Source organism: Macaca thibetana, chromosome 3 (assembly GCF_024542745.1).
Source record: "Macaca thibetana thibetana isolate TM-01 chromosome 3, ASM2454274v1, whole genome shotgun sequence".
In the NCBI taxonomy this organism is placed as follows: Eukaryota; Metazoa; Chordata; class Mammalia; order Primates; family Cercopithecidae; genus Macaca; species Macaca thibetana.
In genome coordinates this window covers 301,190-320,668 of record NC_065580.1, presented here as the reverse complement: position 1 = coordinate 320,668, position 19,479 = coordinate 301,190, and the positions used below count along the sequence as shown (strand labels likewise).

At 48.5% G+C, this 19,479-nt stretch overlaps 1 protein-coding gene across 2 annotated transcripts in view; it reads right to left on the bottom strand.

The window, feature by feature from the left end:
• Nucleotides 1-490: 490 nt before the first annotated feature.
• Nucleotides 491-19,479, bottom strand: part of VIPR2 (vasoactive intestinal peptide receptor 2) — a 116,008-nt gene continuing 97,019 nt past the window's right edge. The window contains exons 7-14 of one of the 2 annotated variants that reach the window (XM_050784881.1): nucleotides 13,135-13,276; nucleotides 7,032-7,182; nucleotides 6,233-6,293; nucleotides 4,837-4,906; nucleotides 4,468-4,559; nucleotides 1,917-2,046; nucleotides 1,807-1,848; nucleotides 491-775 (exon numbers count right to left, since the gene is read on the bottom strand). In XM_050784881.1, coding sequence (XP_050640838.1) covers nucleotides 602-775; nucleotides 1,807-1,848; nucleotides 1,917-2,046; nucleotides 4,468-4,559; nucleotides 4,837-4,906; nucleotides 6,233-6,293; nucleotides 7,032-7,182; nucleotides 13,135-13,276 — 862 coding nt within the window. In that variant the 3' untranslated portion in view covers nucleotides 491-601. Of the gene's footprint in view, nucleotides 776-1,806; nucleotides 1,849-1,916; nucleotides 2,047-4,467; nucleotides 4,560-4,836; nucleotides 4,907-6,023; nucleotides 6,294-7,031; nucleotides 7,183-13,134; nucleotides 13,277-19,479 lie in introns of both variants that reach the window. The other variant, XM_050784880.1, reaches the window with a different exon arrangement.

The following is a 19,479-nucleotide window of genomic DNA, read 5'->3' as shown; positions in this document are numbered from 1 at the left end:
CCTGGGAGGCTGCCCTGATGTGGGACAGACCCCAGGCCCGTGCTGGACCACACAACTGCCATTTCCACATTTGCTCCTTGGCTCCCCTATTCTCTTGGGCCGGGTGCGGTGGCTCACGCCTGTAATCCTAGCACTTTGGGAGGCCGAGGCAGGTGGATCACGAGGTCAGGAGATCGAGACCATCCTGGCTAACACGGTGAAACCCCCTCTCTACCAAAACTACAAAACAATTAGCCGGGCGTGGTGGCGGCGCCCGCAGTCCCAGCTACTCGGGAGGCTGAGGCAGGAGAATGGCGTGAACCCCGGAGGCGGAGGTTCCAGTGAGCCGAGATCCGGCCACTGCCCTCCAGCCTGGGCGACAGAGTGAGGCTGTCTCAAAAAAAAAAAAAAAAAAAAAAAAAAAAGGATCCACTATTAGGCCGAAACACATTTTGAACAAGATTATCTAAATGCTGGAGTTTACATCGAGTCAGTGACAACACGACCCCCGTTCCAGGTGTGCGGCTTAGTGGACAAGCTCGATGCGCCAGGGCCGCGCTGGCCCGCCCGCCGGGGTGCTCGGGCTTCTGGAAGGAGGAAGCCCCCGATGGGCAAGGCGGGGCTAGATGACCGAGGTCTCCGTCTGCAGGAAGGACTGGGCGCGGGAGCCGCGGTGGAACTGCAGGGCGCCCTCCGAGCCGTTGCGGGAGATGGAGGAGCCGCAGACCCTGTAATCCCGGCTCGTGGACGGCGTCGGGCACCGGCTTCGCCATTTTCGCTTCAGCTCGCACTGCACCTGGGGAGGTGAGGGCACCGGGAACGCCTGAGCCTGGGCAGGGGCGTGCGGGTGCTCTGGGAGCCACGGAGCCTCCAGCTCTCCCTCCCGCCTGCTCCCGTGTGGAGGGTGGGGCGACATCTGTGTTCCCATCAGATGGACAGAAACAGAAACGGCTTCGGGGAAGAGGCTGGAGGGAGCGAGGGCGGGGACGCAGCCACGCTAAGGCTGTGCATGGGTGGTTCAGGCCTCCCCACTGCTACGGCAAGCGCTGTCCCACAGTCTGAGATAGTTAATTTGTTTTTTTCTGGAAAGATTGTCCTTAGCAGCCGGGGATGTGACAGTGCTGGGCCTCCATCCCCTTCCCTGTTCCCAGCGGGTAGGGAATGTTAGCCCTGGGAGGGGGTGGGGATGAGTGAGGGGTGCCCGGAAAGCAGAGGAGGGAGAAGGACAAGTGGCACCATACAGGCTCAGCTTTGCAGAAGCCGTGCTGGTGAAAGTTGCATGTCAAGCAAAGAAAGCGTCAGCGACCGCAGGGTGGGGCGGGAGGGTCAGGGGTCAGGGGACCGGGTGAGGCCGCTGGAGCAGCCCAGAGACAGCACCCCTGGCTGGGGATGAACGCAGGGCAGAGCTCGGTTCCTGGCTTCGTCCCTAGGGACTCACAGAATGCTCTGCAGCCCCACCCCCCAACCCAGGCCGGGCTTTCTGGGACTCACAAGCTATGGTCAGGAGCAAGCCGCTGTCCATGGGGAAAAACGGATTCTGTCTAGACCCGGCTGGGAGCTTTCCCAAGAGGGCTCTGAGAGGGATGGCAGTCGATGCTACTTGGGGTGCACAGAGGGACGGCAGGGTTTGGAAGCCGGGCCCAGAAGAGTGGGTTTGCCTGTGTCATTGTGGGTTCTCTGATGGGCACACAGAGAACTGTGGGGGCCTGGGCAGTGAGTCCAGCCCACAGAAGACAGGCGCGTGTGGGGGCCACGGCACCAGGCTGGGCAGCATTTCAGGAACCAACTGAGCACCTGCACATGGTTCCGAGGCGGCCATGAACTTACCTCACTGTTCAGGAAACAGTAGAGGACGGCCACCACCAGGCCCTGCAATGAGAAGGGAAGGTCAGGCAGGACCCACGCTTGGGGGAGGGCGGCCGCCTCTGCATACCTACCTGGAACGACCCAAGGCACAGTTCAAACAGTATCTGGTATTTGGAGGAGATGCTGATGGGAAACACGGCAAACACCATGTAGTGGACGCCAAACAGCGGGATGAGCAGGAGCGTGGACTTGGCCAGCCTCCTGCACGGAAGGAGAGAAGCCAGCTCAGCTGCGGGACCCGCGAACCCGCTGCACGCCTGGCATGGTCTTTCTCAGGACCAGGCAGCTGGGTGTGGGAGGGGCTCCACACTCCCTCTCCACCACTGGAATCGCCACCTAACAAGAAAATCCACTGCTTCTTTACGTGTATGTCTGAGGCCCCTGTGCAGATCCGGCACTCAGGGCCCGGGAACGTGCATTCCACAAAGTGTCTGTTTCTCCCAAATTCCCTCACAAGGACACACGCTGTGTTCTGGGGTTCCTGGCTGGCAGGGGCAAGATTCCCTGTGAGTGACCCAAAACCTGCACAGGCCCTGCCTGGGAGCCCAGCCCATCCTGAGGCAGGCACGGGACAAGAAGGCTGGCCTCCACCGTGGCCACGTGCACGTTTAAATGATGAGGCCCCTCCTGCTCCCGGACCAGCAGCTCACAACAGCTGGGCTCTGTGGGAGCCAGGCCCCTCAGTCAGCGGCAGGGACCCACCTCATTCCCTCTATTAATGCATCTGAAGTTCGCTGGAAAGGAGGCCTCCCCGTGGCTGAGCTCCTGGCCCCTGTCCAGGGAGGTTTTGCTACTTCTGTGACCAGAGAGTTACACAGAAAGGACCTCGTGTGGCCTCAAGGGTGTCTCGGCCTTTTCTGTTGTCCTGGAAAGCGAACCGATGTTATTGTCCTCACTTAATTTTGTTTCCAAAATAAAAGCATCCATCTCCGAGTCCTATTTAACAAACACTCCCCAAGAACCAATGCAAAGGTCAGCAAAGATGCTAAACAAGATTCACAGGAAATCCAAGTCCAACCTGAAGGGCAACCAAGAACGACTTATTCTGGGGTCTCTGCCACGCAGACACCACCAGCCTCCCCTGAGCAGGGACAAGGTCATGCTGCCATGCGGGGTCTGACGTGGGATCCCATCCCTCATGTGGGCAGGCAGAGTCGGATACTCCCTGGATTTAGATACCACACGGCAGAATTAGATTCTCTGGTTTACCAGACTCTTTTGCAATACTCTGGTGCCAGGCAGCAAATATCCTGCAAATATAGACTGCATTGATCCTCCTAACCTTAGTGACATTATTACTTCCATCCTACAGATGAGGAAGCCGAGGCATGGAGTGGCAAAGTGACTTCCCTCAGGGCACCGGCTGGTATCTGCACCCAGCTTTGGGGCTCTTGGCCATGCTCCTGTCTAACCACCCCTCCCCAAATCCACCCCTGTTTTCTAAGGTGGGAGAAAAGGGAAATGCAGGCCAGGCACCCTCCTAGGCCGGGTGGTGGGGTTCATGCGCCCTTCCATCCCGGCCAGTCTGAGCCCGAGGTGCCTTCTGGGCTGGGCCAACCATTTCCACACCAAGTCAGTGTTTAGTTTATACTTGAATTTTAGTTTTTACCTTTTTTTTTAAAAAAAAAATTCTTGATATAAATTTATGGAGTCTTTGCATTACTCTATAGATTCCCTGGATCATCATGAATTAGCTGGATGACTGGGGGTGACTGGCTGAACGTCTTCACCTACTGAAGGGAGGTCACGATGCCATCTTCATGTAATCACACGGGCAGGGAACGCTTTCTGAATTGTTATTAAGTACAAGGCCTGCCATTAGGGCTGGCAGTAGACACACGGCCATGGACCATGTGGTCTGAGGGGGGACAGAATTAAATGTAAAATAAAAATAATGTGTGGCCAAGGAGAAAAAGACAGGCTGCATAACATGCAAGTGGGCAGATGCTTAAACAAGCAAGCGCACTGAAGAGGACTTTCTTCTGGCCTTCAAATAAAAGAAATGTTGCCTGACTTTCACAGTCGCCAAGGCCAGAAGTGCCCCGGCTGAGTCCTCCCAGGTCGTCAGGTGCAGAATCACACCCTATCTAGACGGTGGGTGTTTTTTTTTTTTTTTTTGAGACGGAGTCTCGCTCTGTCACCCAGGCTGGAGTGCAGTGGCCGGATCTCAGCTCACTGCAAGCTCCGCCTCCCGGGTTCACGCCATTCTCCTGCCTCAGCCTCCCGAGTAGCTGGGACTACAGGCGCCGCCACCTCGCCCGGCTAAGTTTTTGTATTTTTAGTAGAGACGGGGTTTCACCGTGTTAGCCAGGATGGTCTCGATCTCCTGACCTCGTGATCCGCCCGTCTCGGCCTCCCAAAGTGCTGGGATTACAGGCTTGAGCCACCGCGCCCGGCCAATGGTGGGTGTTTTAAACCACCAAATTTTGGAGTGATTTGTTACTTAGCCAGGAAAATGCTGTCCAGTGCCTCTCTGAGCTTTGGGCAGGAACAGAGCCCTGGGGTCCAGCCTCGAGGCCTGACCCGAGTCGCCGCACCTCCAGGGCCTTCCTGGCAGCGCAGGGTTTCCTGTCTCCATACAGCATCCCCACGAGGGACGGCCAGGCCGGGACACACACTCACTTGTACTGAGACTGGTCGTTGCCGCCGACATCCGGGGATGTTAACTTCTGCAGCAAAATTCGTATAATACTAATGAAAAGGACAAAATTGACCTGCACGAAAGAGACAATAAGTTCGTGAAACGGTACATGGATCCTCGATTTGCCCTGAAGTCCACCTGATTTCGACCCTCCCCTCCACTCCCTCAGTCCCTCCCTCCTTCCCTGGGAACCGCCTGTGGGGTCCACACGCCTGAAGGGGCTCTTTTCCGGGAAGGCTGAGTGGATGAGTGGAATGGGGTCATTTCTGTTTAATAAAGGATGGCAGGCCTGCTGTCTGCCCAAGTGTGTGACTCCACAGGTAATTCACGCTTCAACAGGGGCGACTTACAATGATGGAAATTAAAATCGGTATTCGTATGACCCACCAGGGCACACTGTGGTCGTTTGTATCCCAGCAACTGTTGGAGAGAGACGGGAAATCAGGTTACCACCGACCACTTTCGCAAGACGGGCACAGGAGAATGAGCGCCTGCCTCGTGCCTGTGCCTGCCAGTGGGGCTGTCTGCCCCTCCCAACCTGCCTGCTCCCCTTACTGTGGAAGCACAATTTCTCTGCACTGACAGATCGTAAAGGAATCTGTCCCAGCGAGTGACTGTGTTTCGTTTTATGCTTCTCAAAACAATAGTCGGCTTGTGGGGAGGAGGAATGGAGGTGCGGCCCCAGAAGCTGGGACAAGGGCAGGACAGCTGCTGACACCCTCCACTCTGAGCATGAAAGCGTGTGTCGGCCCCATTCAGCCGACATCAGGAGAAAAGAACCTTCCTCCTGAAAATTAGCTTCCCCTCACCTCCCAAATGGTTTGCATGTGTATGGCAAAGGGTTTAAAACGTCCTTAGAGTGACTGAGGTGGGTGAGCCGCATTTCATTTTGATTTTCAGTGTGTGGGGTGTCTCCAGCAGGAAGCTATGACCCCTGGCTTGTTAAACGCCTCAGTGATTCTCCCCAGGGTCTACACCCTGCACTGGGAGTCTGCAGCCCTCCCATAAAGCAGAAACTCCATCACAGGCCTGGGTCCATGCAGGAACCTTCTGGCTGGTGCAGTCTCAGACTGGCCGAAGGGGACCAAGGGGGACCAGTCCTTAAGGCCAGAAGTGCCCCTGCTGAGTCCTCCCAGGTCGTCAGGTGCAGAATCACACCGTAACTACACAGTGGGTGTTTTAAATCACCAAATCTTGGAGTGATCTGTTACTTAGCAGTGGATAACCGATGCACACTGAGGCCCTTTAAAAGGCAGGATATTTGTGCTGGAACCACGTGTGCTCATGTCTGGACTGCGGTCTCACTTAGGGTGAGCACAGGGGAGAAGCGCTCCGGGCCACACAAGCCAAGACCGGTGCTTAGGGAGTGCTGGGGGGCCCTGCAGCCACCATCACCTGACCTTCCACTTTGCTACAGGTAAACAACGTGCAGGGCACTTGGTTTTCTTCTGTGGACATCGCTGTGCCCACCGAAGGGGCTGCCCCAGTCTCTGCCTGGTTTATCCCAATCTCAACTATGCTGCAAAACCTGGCTCACTTCCTGTCTCCTGCACGAGGCTTCCTCCAATACTCCAACCTCATAGGATTTCTCCCCATGAATCGCCCAGAAGCTTCCTGCGTGGCTGTCGGTTGGCCGCAAATGCTCCCTGTCCTTCCAACCAGGTAACCTCCTGGCTTCCAAAGGACTTCGTGTTGCCAGATGTTGCTGGGCCCGTTTTCGAGGTTGCGGTCTGGGCATGGACTCACCCGGTGTCTTCTAAGTAGAGCCTGGCTGCAGTCCACGCACCGATGCATACGGTGGGGAGGCCTACAGAGAGATGCCCGGTTACGCGGGTGGATCAGAGCGGTGCACACGCACACAGGTGGGTGCCTTCACCAGCAAAACCCTCAAGGACACTCCTTCTCACGGGAATATTAAGTGCAATCTCTTGTTTAAAGTCTTTGTAAATATTTACAAGTTTATGCTCATGCCTTAGTAAGCAGTGAAGATAATTAAACACATGCTTGAGAGCCGAGAATCTGAGACTTGCCATTCCACATGGGAATTGTTACGACTGAAGGCCACGGAGTTGAACGTGTGGAGGAGGAGATGTGTTCACTGATTCTGCGGCCACCCGCGGAGCTATCGGCTGCGTTTGCCTCATCCTGTCCATGAGGATGTCCCGAATCTGCACCCCTTTCCAACCCTGGGCAAGGCAAGGCTTCCGCTACCTGGTATGGCCTCAACCCCTCTCCTCTCTGATCCCCACCCTCAGTGAAAGGTGAACTGGGTAGAGGCGGGGAGGAGGACACTGTTAACAGCCCAGTTTGAATTGGGGTAAAAGGGGCCAGGAATGGGAGTATTTTAAACTAGGTTCCTGGTTACCAGAAATATTAACGTGTTGTTCGTAGGGGCCTCCAGTCATCCTAGAAAAGCTCTTCATGATATGACCCTGACATGCATTCTACAGGGGTGGCAAAGTGTTTTTCTGAGCTGAAAGTGATTGTGTTGTTTGGTCAGATGGGATGGGATGGAGGTTTTGTGGGTCGGAAGGGGCACGCTTACCCCATCCGATCAGGAGGTAGGCCAGGAAGCACCTTCCGGGGGGGACCACCGCCACCAGGAGGGTGTGGAGGTACAGCCCCTCCACCAGCAGCCAGAAGAAGTTGGCCATGATGCAGTACTGCAGGAAGACCAGGCTCAGCTTGCAGCCCACCTGGAAACCGCAAACAGAGGAGAGCATGACCTCATCCGGTAATAACAGCTCCAGCAGGCAGCGCCGCTGCAGGATACAGGGCACTTGGTATCTGTGCAAGGAAGGAGGAGACACCGGTGCCATCAGGAAGGAAAGTGATTAACACAGTGGCCAGGGTGCTGGCCAGGAATGCCTGCTGGTAGCACCGGGCCCTTTGTATCCGTGGCTCCAGGGGAAGATCACTGCAGAGGCAACGGTGAACAGCCCTCCCTGAGACGAGCTTACTCACTGTTGCGGGCCAGGAGCTCACTTAGTGCTGGGCGGTCTTAGACAGGCCGCACAGCTCCCTGGCCCTCCTGTTCTCGGCCCCTCCCCTCAGCTCCTCCACTTCCCCTTCTCTGACGTGCTTCCCCACAAGCACCCGCGCAGTGGTCCTGCCAGCCAGCAAAGAACCAGAAGAGCCAGCAGGAGGTCCCAGGGGCGAGGTGTGGGTGGCAGGGGCCCTGCAGCTGCCCAGGACTCTGGCCTCTGTCCCTTTGTGTGAACAGAGCACGAGTGCAGGTAGAGGGTGGGGCACCCGCCAGTTGCCCTCACTAGCAACTGTGCCTGGGAAGAGAAAACGATGGACCCACACCAGGCCCCCAGACTTTTCTTTTAAATTTTTGACAAGTATGTAAGTTCCTCAATTGTAAAAAACTGGTTTTAATATTGGGTAACTTAATAAAACATGAAAAAATAAACGGGAAAACAAGAGAAATCTAGCAAATAAAATATTTTCTGAGGAGATTTTAAAAGGATTTTCACTGGGAAAGAATTACATATTATATAAAATAAACCTATTTTAATCTCTCAGACCTTCATCTAACTAAATGTACCAGGCATTTCAGCTTCATGAGCAACCACGAAACTGCTACTTTTAATCACTAAGCTTATATAAAGTGTGCTGAAAAATAGTATTTTCATTTCCATTCTTATTTCTATATTTATGTTCATATATATCTATAGACATATGTAGGTAGATATACACATGTACAGGCAGATATAGGTATATCTGATACATATATCAGATGGATACACCTATACATATTTGTAGGTGGATATACTTATATATATGGGTGGATATACTATATACATATAGCAGATGGCTATCCCTATACATATACATGGGTGAATATATTTTTACACATGGGTAGATATATATGGGTGGACATACTTATACGTGTATATGGGTGGATATACTTATACTTTCACATGGTGGCCTTTCAATTTGGCCTCCAGGGTCCTGAGAGCCACTGAGCCCTGCAGGCTGCCCCTGACCTTCCCAGCGCTCTGGATCTGCCTTGCCTTCCTCTGCTTTTTCTTTTTCCTAAGAACAGCAGGGTAGGTGCTTCATTTTCTGAGGCACTGCACAGGTGAGAGTTACCCTTATTGTCCATCGTTGCCACCACAGCGAGCCGAGCGCCTGCACGCGGATCTCGTGTGTCAACACCTGCTGAATGGACACTCAGATCCCAGCAAGTTCTGCCCTGGGCATCAGGACAGAGCCTCTTACGTGGAAAGACACACATGATAACACAGCCATGAACACAGGAGAGTCACAGTAAGTCCATTTGTGGCTTATTGCCACTCATTTGAATAGTAAAGTGAAATAAATCAAGTTTTAAAATCTCTGGGAAGTGGGATTCTGGGAGTTGGTGACCCATCTGGATGCAATGTGCCTTCTTTTGTCTCTCGGTAAAAGACCGCGTCTTAAACACAAGGAGTAAATTGCAGATGAACCAAGACACAAATGAACAATCTCAGAATAGAAACCTCTTAACTAAGATGGGAAATCTGAAATGAAAACAAGAAGCGCTAAAAGGATAGAAGGCAATTTTGGTTATATAAACTTTAAAAGCTTTTGGATGGCAAAAATACCATAAAAATACAATTGACAAATGATGAATTTGGAAACATATTTACAATGGAAATGACAAACGTTTAATTTTTATGATACCAATATTACAGATGAATGTGGTGTTTTAGAGGGCTGGAACAGCTTGTGGAAAGATGCCAGTTCTCAGCAGGTGCCCTGCCCCGGAGTGTGCATGAGCGCCACAGAAGCAGTGCCAACACCACCAGACAGGCAAAACGGCAAAACCAGTCAGGTCTTTGGGCTCTGGTGTGATCCTACATGCAGCTGTCAGCTGTCTCAGCCTTTTGGAAGGCAACCTAGCAAGATAGATTTACTACAATTTACAAATACACAGGCAGCTGGGTGCGGTGGCTCACACCTATAATCCCAGCACTTTGGGAGGCCAAGGTGGGTGGATCACTTGAGGTCAGGAGTTCAAGACCAGCCTGGCCAACATAGTGAAACCCCGTCTCTACTAAAAATACAAATAAAATAAAATAAAATTAGCTGGGTGTGGTGACGCCTGCCTGTGATCCCAGCTACTCAGGAGGCTGAGACATGAGAATCGCCTGAACCTGGGAGGTGGAGGTTGCAATGAGCCGAGATCATGCCACTGCACTCAGCCTGGACAACAGAGTGAGAGTCTATGCCAAAAACAAAACAAACAAAACAAAACAAAACAAAACAAAACAATATGCATGCCCTTTGCAGTGGGTGGGAGGCTTCTTTATGCTGCCAGAATTCATGTGCTGAAGCCCACCCGCTGTGGGAGTGTTAGTGGGTGCAGCCTTGCCACAGGGGTGGAGTCTTGCGATGGGATTAGTGCCCCTCTAAAGGGACCCCAGCAACATCCCTTGCCCCTTCCACCACGTGAGGACACAGAGAAGTCAGACCCGAATCTGGTGGTGCCTTGGTCTCAGGCCTCCAGAACTGAGAAGTAAATGTCTGCAACAGCAGCACACGAGGACGGAGACACCCTCGGACCTGGCAGCCTCACTGGCGAGTTCCATCCGACAGAAATAAGAACACCTGTCCATAAGACACATGTCCAGTGATGCCCACAGTGGCAAAAGAGAAAAATAAAGGGCAGAGCAGACCCCACACCGGGGGACGGGCTACGTGGAGAACGCCACGCTACACGAGGGGCTGTGTGCCGCCTGAAAGCAGGTGCCGACCTGGTGGGGCCCTGGGACATCCTGCTGAAGGAGCAAAGAGGACGCAGAAGGAGTGTGCTGAAGACGATTCCATTTTCTTTTAAATGGTAACAAAAACATCTCTGCATTTTTTCCCATGTGCCCATTCACCAAACAAGCACACTGTGAGGAAGGGAGCTTTGGGGAATGACAAGGCCTCTACTGACTTCATTTTCTGCAGTGTGACCTTCACACCTCATTACACAGGCTCCAGAGCACCGCAGGAGGGGCCTCCAGGACCAGCTGCCACCCACAGGGTTGATGTGAGGACCCCCAGCCAGGAGACCCACCAAGGCCCAGTGCCCAATCAGCAGCTGGTCCCTCGTCAGCCTCGTGGCCTTGTCGGGGAGCCTCTGTGTGAGCGTGTGAGTACGTGCACACGTGCATGTGAGGCAGGCAGGACTCAGCTTAGGAAGCCTAGGGGTGTGCTTCTGGGAGTCCCACAGACCCGGGGGAACCTGCTGTGGCCGACAGCGAGAATAAAGGGCAGGTCTGCTCCATGTCCCGAGACAGCCCAGGGCCCCGGAAACTGTGCCTCTGTCTAGGCCGTGTGGAAGGGGCCAAGAAGAGAACTTTTCATGTTCTTGGCTGATCCTAATGTCATGAGAAAAAGACCCTGCACCTAGTTTGTGGGGGGCTGCCCCAGGTGCTCTGCTTGGGAGGATAATCTTGGTTTGGTGAAGTCAGTCGGGAACAAAAAATATACAAAAAAATGCAACTAGAAGGAAAGATATTTTTCCTGTTCCTTATGCTGAGGTCTGACTACATTTCTGGCTGACTTGTTTATTTAAAGCCTGAGCATTCTTTAGAGGACAGCAAGAGGGAAGACCCAGTTTGGCTCCTGTCTGGCCTCAGGCATCTCCCCTCCCTCCTGTCCTCTGTCCCCTCCCTCCTCCGTTGGTCACACGCTTTTCCCTTTGCCTCTGCTTTCCCCTTTCGGGTACTAGAGTCGCGGGGCATCTGGCACAAGGGGCAAAGCCGACTCCCTCTGTCCTCACAGAGCTCGACGCTGGGAACAGGCTCTGTGCTGCTGGGTGTCGTGGGGCCCCACCTGCACCTGGGCTTTGGATCCCGAGACTCCAGGCCAGTTGCTCGGTTTCCCTCAGCTCAGTTTCCTCGTCTGTGAAATGGGGCAACAGCTCTTTTAAAGGCGAATGAGTGTTCACCCACAGTGTCCACAGAAACAGCCTGGCATTTAGAGGAGGCTCTGTGCGATGTGAGGGAGGCCAGGCCCTCCCAGTGGGGCAGCCACACTGGCTCAAATCCACTCTGCCTCGGAGGTTCTGGGCACTCCTCTCGGATTGAAGCGGTGGGGGAGAGTAGAGAGCTGCTGCTCCAGGCCAGCACCCAGTCCTGAGGGCTACCACTTTCTATGTCGCAGGTCCTCCAGGGTCCGCCCGGGTCTACTGAGGGTCTGTTGTGTGTCCTGAGGGTCTGTCGAGGGTCCTAAAGGTCTATCGAGGGTCACTGCTTTCTATGTCTCGGGTCCTGAGGGTCTGTCATGGGTCATTGGTTTCTATATCACAGGTCCGTTGAGGGTCCGTCATGGGTCCTGAGAGTCAGTCATGGGTCTTGAGAGTCAGTCATGGGTCCTAAGGGTCTGTCTTGGGTCACTGCTTTTGATGTTATGGGTCCTTTGAGGGTCTGTCGTGGGTCCCAGTGGTCCTCTGAGTGTCTGTCAAGTGTCTGTCGAGGGTGACTACTTTCTTCATGAAGAGCTAAGGGCAGGGGGATCTGCAGAGTGAAGCCTGAAACCATCTTGGTGAGAGAGAATCTGACACTGTCCTCACACTTCTTATGGGCGTTGACCACCGTTATATATGTGGGGAGACCCTCTTCCCAGGCCAGGAACTCCAAGGGCCCAACTCCACCTGGGGACAGGGGCTTGCCAGGTGAAGAATCTTGTTAATTTTGTTATCACAGCAAATCTGATTCACAGGCATCACCACCAGCTTATCCCCAGAGGCACATTTCCTGCATGAAGACGATGACGGGCTATGAAACAGCTGACGTCTGTGCGGTTATAAACGGCATTACTACCTTAAAACTAAGCTAATTCAAATCTGTGCCAGCAGACGGACCTATCCAAGTCTAGTGCTCCTGGCTCCTTCAGAAGAACCTTGGTAGGGAGGGTGTCGGGTTGAGAGTGAGGTACCTGGGGCATGAATCCTTCCTAAAGATACTGAGCATGTGGAGTGCTCTGGGCCAGCAGGGATGTGCTTGGTAGAACGGCCTGCATGTAGGAGGCACTCAACAGCACTTGCTATGTTAAACTGACTTGATTAGGTGCTAGATAACCACCAATAACCACCACAAATACAGCCGAGGGAGAAGGGCGTAGGTGGAGTGAAACATCCTGTACTGCATTTGTAGGAACTAATAATTAAGATTATCCTCAAATCAAAGAGTTGGACCCAAGATATTCACAGACACGCAATTGGGTTCACAATCAGGCTTTGCATGGAATTTACCCATAGCACAGATCAAGTTCTTCCAGCAATCTGGAAGGAAGTCTTTACTGCTCAGAATCTAGGAGATTCAGATAGAAAGCAACAGAGTTGTGTGTGTTCATCTGTACCAAGATTTCTCAACCCAGATGTGTATGAGGAAGGGTGTGCCTTTCCTCAGTCTAGCTCCATGGGGGTCAGAGCTCAGGGCCCTTTCACTTCCCAGCCCTGACGGTGCCTGGGACTCCCACCCTCCCTGCCTCAGTGCCACCCCCATGTCTCAGTGCCAACTGGGCCTGCTCTGGCCCCAGCCTATCTGCCAGACTCTCTGTTTCTCAGCCAGGGACCCTGCACCAGCACTGAGACGTCCTCATCGTGAGAAGGGGGAACAGAGACAAAGGGACAAGACAGTGGGACCCTGTGGCGGGGACAGCCTTACCCAGGAGGACGGCTGGTTGGGACAGTGCAACGTGCCCGAACTGGAGTAGAGAACGTCGTCCTTGACCAGCACTGAGATGGCTCTCAGGATGAAGGACAGGAACAGGTTCAGATGGATGTAATTCCTGGTGCAGTGCAGCTTCCTGAGGTGGGGGAGTGGGGGAGAGAGGAATTGGTAGGGGAAGGAGAAGGAGAGAGAAGCAGACAGAGATGAGAAACTCATACTATGATCAGAGAAGCACAGAAAAATAAGAGTTGAGGGCATGAAGCAGATTTCACCATGAATGGCAACTGCAATTTGCTGTGGCAGAGAAAAATGAAAAAGCTCTGTTAAGAATTTTTTTGAGATAATAAAAGTGGATGAGATGAAGAAATGTTTTTAGCAAATACATATTGAATTTGATAACAAGTTTCCTATCAACAATTAAAAAACTGTTAAAATCCCAACAAAGGAGGTCAGTGAAAATGGTGGTGTAGGGACCATTCAAGAAACAACAACAACAACAACAAAGATACTCAAAGGCTTATGGCAACCAAGTGAACCCTTAGCTGGAGGGAAAGGCCCTGAACAGGCAGAGAGCATGCTGTATTTAGTTCACCTTTTGTCCACCCCACCCCAACATGGTGGTCATTTTGAAGACAGAAGCCCACGTTACTATTGTAGGTACTTGGTCCTGGAGGAATTTCATAAACCCAAGGAATTGTGTTTGTTTTGATCTTTCTGTGGGTTCTGGGCAAAAGACTCAGAATCCTCAGGCTGAGAAGTGGTTTTGCAGACATGCTGGAAGCTGAATGTATAAGCTCCTGCCACCTCAGGAAATACTTGGCAGTGGAGGCAAAAAACAGGCCCTCTGATAGCCTGAGAGGAAAAGCTGGGGAGTGAGAATCTTGGAGAATAAGGGCTTCAAGAAGCTCTCACATGAAGTGGGGAACCTAGAAATCCAGGTGCACGTTCAGGGCAGAAAGGACCAGAGAATCCCACAAGCTGTTATCTCAGGCTGCTCTTTAGGCTCAGCACAAGCAGGCAGCGAGGGCTAAGGCAGAGCTGCAAACAGGCTGGTTAAGCATTGAAGGAGTGCTCCCAACACAGAGCCAGCCTACAAAGGCCTAGAGAGGGCACTTTTTCTTTTCTTTCAGTTTTTTATCTCTTTGACTCCAGGTGTTTGTGGAAATCTCTGTCAAATAACTAGCTGATGACTGAGCTAAAAGTATATAGAGTCTTCAGAGACCACTAAAGACCAAGACTCTTTATAAAAATAGCTTAGAAAATCCCTAAATAAACAACTACAACCTGCAGCAAGAAACAACAAATCCTAGAGGGAGGAGAATGTGATTCCAGAGTCATCACATCAGAATATTCAAAATGCCCAGTTTCAACAAAAAATATAAAGCAAAAAAAAAAAAAAAAAAAAAGAGAGAGAGAAAATATGACCCATTTATAGGAGAAAGAAAATGAATCAACAAAAATTATCCCTGAGGCATCACATGAAATAGATTTACCTTAAGTTTCTGACTTAAGGTCGTAGGCAACAACTTTAAATAAAGTGTCTTAAATATGCTTAAAAAGCAAAAAAAAAAAAACAAACAAAACTCACAAAAAAACCACCAAAAAAAAAAAAAACCCAAAAAATAACCAAAAAAACAAAACAAAACAATACAAAACCTAAAACAAAAAACCATGGACAAATAAAGGAAACCATGAGAACAATATCTCAACACATATACAATACTGATAGACAGAAATTACAAAAAGTAACCATGTAGAAATTTTGGAGCTGAAATGCACAATTGAACTAAAAGATTCACTGGGGGAGGCCAAAGCAGTTTTTTTTTTTCTTTTTTTTCTTTTTTTGAGATGAAATCTCATTCTGTCACCCAGGCTGGAGTGCAATGGTGCAATCTCGGCTCACTGCAACCTCTGCCTCCCTGATTCAAGTGATTCTCCTGCCTCAGCCTTCTGAGTAGCTGGGATTACAGGCACCTGCCACCACGCCCAGCTAATTTTTGTATTTTTAGTAGAGATGGGGTTTCACAATATTGGCTAGGCCGGTCTCAAACCTCTGACCATATGTGATCCACCTGCCTTGGCCTCCCAAAGTGCTGGGATTACAGGCGTGAGCCACCGCACACGGTCTGGATTTGAGCAGGCAAAATAAGTCATCTGTGAACTTGCGGCGAGGTCAAATGAAATTATCCAGTCTGAGGAGCAGAAAGAAAACAAAGAATGAAGGAAAACGAGGAGAGCCCAAGAGCCTAAGAGACTTGTGGAATTCCGTCAAGTGCACCAGCAAACGCATCAGGGAGTGCCAAAATGATGATCCTGAAGTCATGCGGAATTACGAGGGATCCTGAACGGCCAAAACAATCTTAAAAAGAACAAAGCTGAAGAACTTACCATCTCAATTTCGAACTTACTACAGACTACCAAATAGTGTGGCATTGCATATAGATCAACGGCATAGAACTGAGAGTCCAGAATTAAACCTACACATCTATGGCCATTTGATTCTTGACAAGGGTGCCAAGGACATTCAATAGGGAAAGAATAGTCTTTTTAACGATTGGTGCTGTCATGACTAGATGTCCATATGTAAAATCATACAGCTGGACCCCTACCTCACAACATATTAAAAATTACTCAGAATGAATCAATGACCTAAACGTAAGAGCTAAAACCGTAAAACTCTTCTGAAAAAACATATGAGCAAATATTCATGACCTTTGGATTTCCTGTGTACTTGTACTGTCAGCCACAACAAGTCTATTAGGCTCTGTTGGATTTCTTATGTTCTTATGCATGATACCAAAAGCACAGCAAGAAAACAACAGAAAAAGTGGACTTCATCAACATTGAAAACTTTTATGTATTAAAGGACATTACTAAGAGAGTTCAAAGAAAACCTACAGAATGGGAGAAAATGTCTGGAAATTATATATCTGATAAGGATTAGTATCCAAAATACACAAATAACTCTTACAACTCAACAACAAAAACCCAATTAGAAAATAGGCAAAAACTTGACTATCGATTTCTCCAAAGAAGATACACGAATGGTCAATAAGCACATAAAACCATACTGTGACATCATTGCATACCACGAGGATGGCAATAGTAATAATAATAAAAAATTAAGAAAACAAAATAAAAAGTATTGGATGGATGTGAAGAAACTGGAACCCTCACATATTGCTAGTGGAAATGTAAAATGGTACAGTTGTTGTGGAAAGCAGTTTGGTGGTTTCTCAACACAGAATTACAATATGTCCCAGAATTTCGCTTGTAGGTATACACCCCAAAGAGCTGGAAACAAGTATTCAAACAAAACATGTACATGAATGTTCACAGCAGCTCTAACAGTTCAAATGTCCGTGAGCAGATGAATGGATAAACAAAATGTGGCATATCCACACAACTAAATACTATTCAACCATAAAGAGGCATGGACTACTGACGTGGATGGAACTTGAAAATATTCTGCTAAGTAAAGACACCAATCACAAAAGGCCACATACTGTATGATGCATCCAGAGGAGGCAATTCCATAGAGAAGGCAGATTCTGGTTTCCAGGAGCCGGGGGGGATGGGGAGTGACTGCCTAATGTATAGGAGGCTTCCTTTTGGGACAATAGGAAGTTCGGGAACTAGATAATGGTGATAGCTACACAACACTGTGAAGGTGCTTAATGCCAAGGAATTGTGTACCTTAAGATGGCACAAATGGTAAATTTTGTGTTATGGGTATTTTACCATAAATTTTGAAAATCCATCCTACCCCTCAAATTTTTAAACAATTATGGCCAGCTGTAAAACAATTTGGATTCTTGCATAAAAAAGAAAAATAATTTTTATCCAAAAGGATGTTAAATTTTTATTTCATTTATGGAAATTTTGTTAGAGAAATATAAAGAACAAACTAAGAAAGATATTTTACAAAAAGTGCAAATTTTCAATTAAGCCAAACTATTGCCCACAGAGTACAAGGCCTTTCTAATATTATTAGAGATCCTGGGCCAGGCACGGTGACTCATGCCTGTAATCCCAGCACTTTGGGAGGCCGAGGCACGTGGATCACCTGAGGTCAGGAGTTCAAGACCAGCCTGACAACATGGTGAAACCCTGTCTCTACTAAAAATACAAAAATTAGCCAGGCTTGGTGGTGGGTGCCTGTAATCCCTGCTACTTGGGAGGCTGATGCAGAAGAATCGCTTCAACCCGGGAGGCAGAGGTTGAGACTGAACCCAGGTGCTTGAACTCAGGAGCCAAGATTGCACCATTGCGCTCCAGCCTGGGCAACACGAGCGAAACTTTGTCTCAAAAAAAAAAAAAATTATAAAGTATCCTTTAATTTAAAACTTGAAAACTTGCAAGTACTTTTCTTTGGTTTTTGATGAGTTGTGTGGTTAAGAGACACTCACTGGACAATTAATAGTTTGAATTCTTTAATTTCAGAGGAATTCCAAATTTATAAACAAATGTCAATTGATGGCCTAAAAATTAGAAATTATGGTGTAAATATTTTTTCATAGTTTCCATTTGTCAAAGAATTCAGTTATATATGAAAAAACTAGTTTCTATTATGACAGACACTGCTCCAGCTATGGCAGGTCAAAAATCTGAATTTATTGCAATTCATTTGAAATTTAAAACAAGGGACAGATATTTCCATTATTGCTTCATTCCACTGTATAATACTGTTGAAAGTATTTGTGTTTCATTTTATGAAGCAGACTCTAGAAAAACCATCAAGAATGTAGTTGTTAAAATCTTTCAATATTTATGTGCAAAAGGTTTGAATCGCTGAGCATTTACACAACAGCTGAAAGAAACGAGACAATGAACTTAATGATCTAGTGTTCTTTACCAATGCTTGGGTGACTCATGGAAGAATTTTACAATATTCACTCTATTGGTAACTCCAAGTCAAGATTTTTCTCAAACAATAAGTGCTTCCCAAATATCCAATTATCAAAGGCAAAATGACAATATAATTTATGTTTTCTCACTGCTATCCTGTTGATTTAGAAACCTTGAAGAAAAGAGAGCTCATCTGTGACATAGCTAGGTATGAAAAATTATGTGGAAATAAAAACTTTCCATAATATAAATCAGAATTAGTGATTTAATATTTTTCTAACATGAATAAATATGCAGAATATTTTAATTACAATCAAGAGAACCATTTAAACTGGCAGAAAAACACCATATAAATTTAAGAAACACTTTTTCTAATCAATGAATTTAGAGTTGTATGCCAATATATGCATTGCACCTTGGAATTTGACATTAGTTATACTGAGCTGATATAAGGGTAAGCTTATTTAACTTGAGAAGACATAATTTGCAAACAAAGGTGCTTTTGCTTCAAAGTTAAATCAACTCTTTCTAAAAATGGTGACCTAGTTTTGTTAATGTGGATATGAATAGTAAAGGGAAATGACTCCTAGTACCCTAGTGACTTGCTGGAGAACTTTTACGTATGTTTGGACAGCTAGGTATGTTTGAACAACTTTTTCAACTGTAAATTTTAAAACTGTAAAGGCAGGTCAAGTATTTCCAATACAAACCACTGACCAAATTGAACTACGCTGTGTGAACTACAAACTGGATTTTGAAGACTTACTCTGAACACAAGAATGTAAATAGCTCATTAATATTCTTTTATATTGATTACATATTGAAGTAACATTTTGGATCTAACAACTTTAATAAAATGTATTATTAAAGTTAATTTCACTGGTTTCTTTTTATTTTTAAAAGAAAATGTTAAAATGAGGCTACTAGAACACTTACAATTATGCTACTGGCTTGCCTTATGTTTCTGTTGGACACTGCTGATCCCGACAGCTATGGGATCGTGCTTTTTCAGCTCTCTCTTTGGGCTGGCACCCGCCAAACTCCTCCACAGCCAGCATGCACTCAGCTTAGCCCTTCCCGATGTCCTACACAGCTCCAGGGGCTTTCTCTAGTTCTTCCACAAATCTCTGCTGGGTCCACTTGTTCAAGGTATGGAGGACCCTTCTCTCCCACTCAAAAGATTCCTCATTCTTAGCCTTCCGTTTCTTGAGCCTTATTTTTATTTTTTCTATCAACATGCCACCCCCGTTCCTGTACCCCTGGTGGACGCTGGGCATCTCTGTTCCTCTGCCAAGCACACACTCCCATAAAACTGTCTCTCTTGGAATTCTCTTCTTCCAGCAAGACCCTCATCAAATGTCAACATGAACCTTTCTTGCGGCTTAACTTTATGTGACATCTTGCTTTTCTAAAAAGTATTCAGAACATTTTGTTTATAACTCTCTTAGAACACTTAAATTCTGCTTCAGAGAAGACTTAGTTGGAACACAC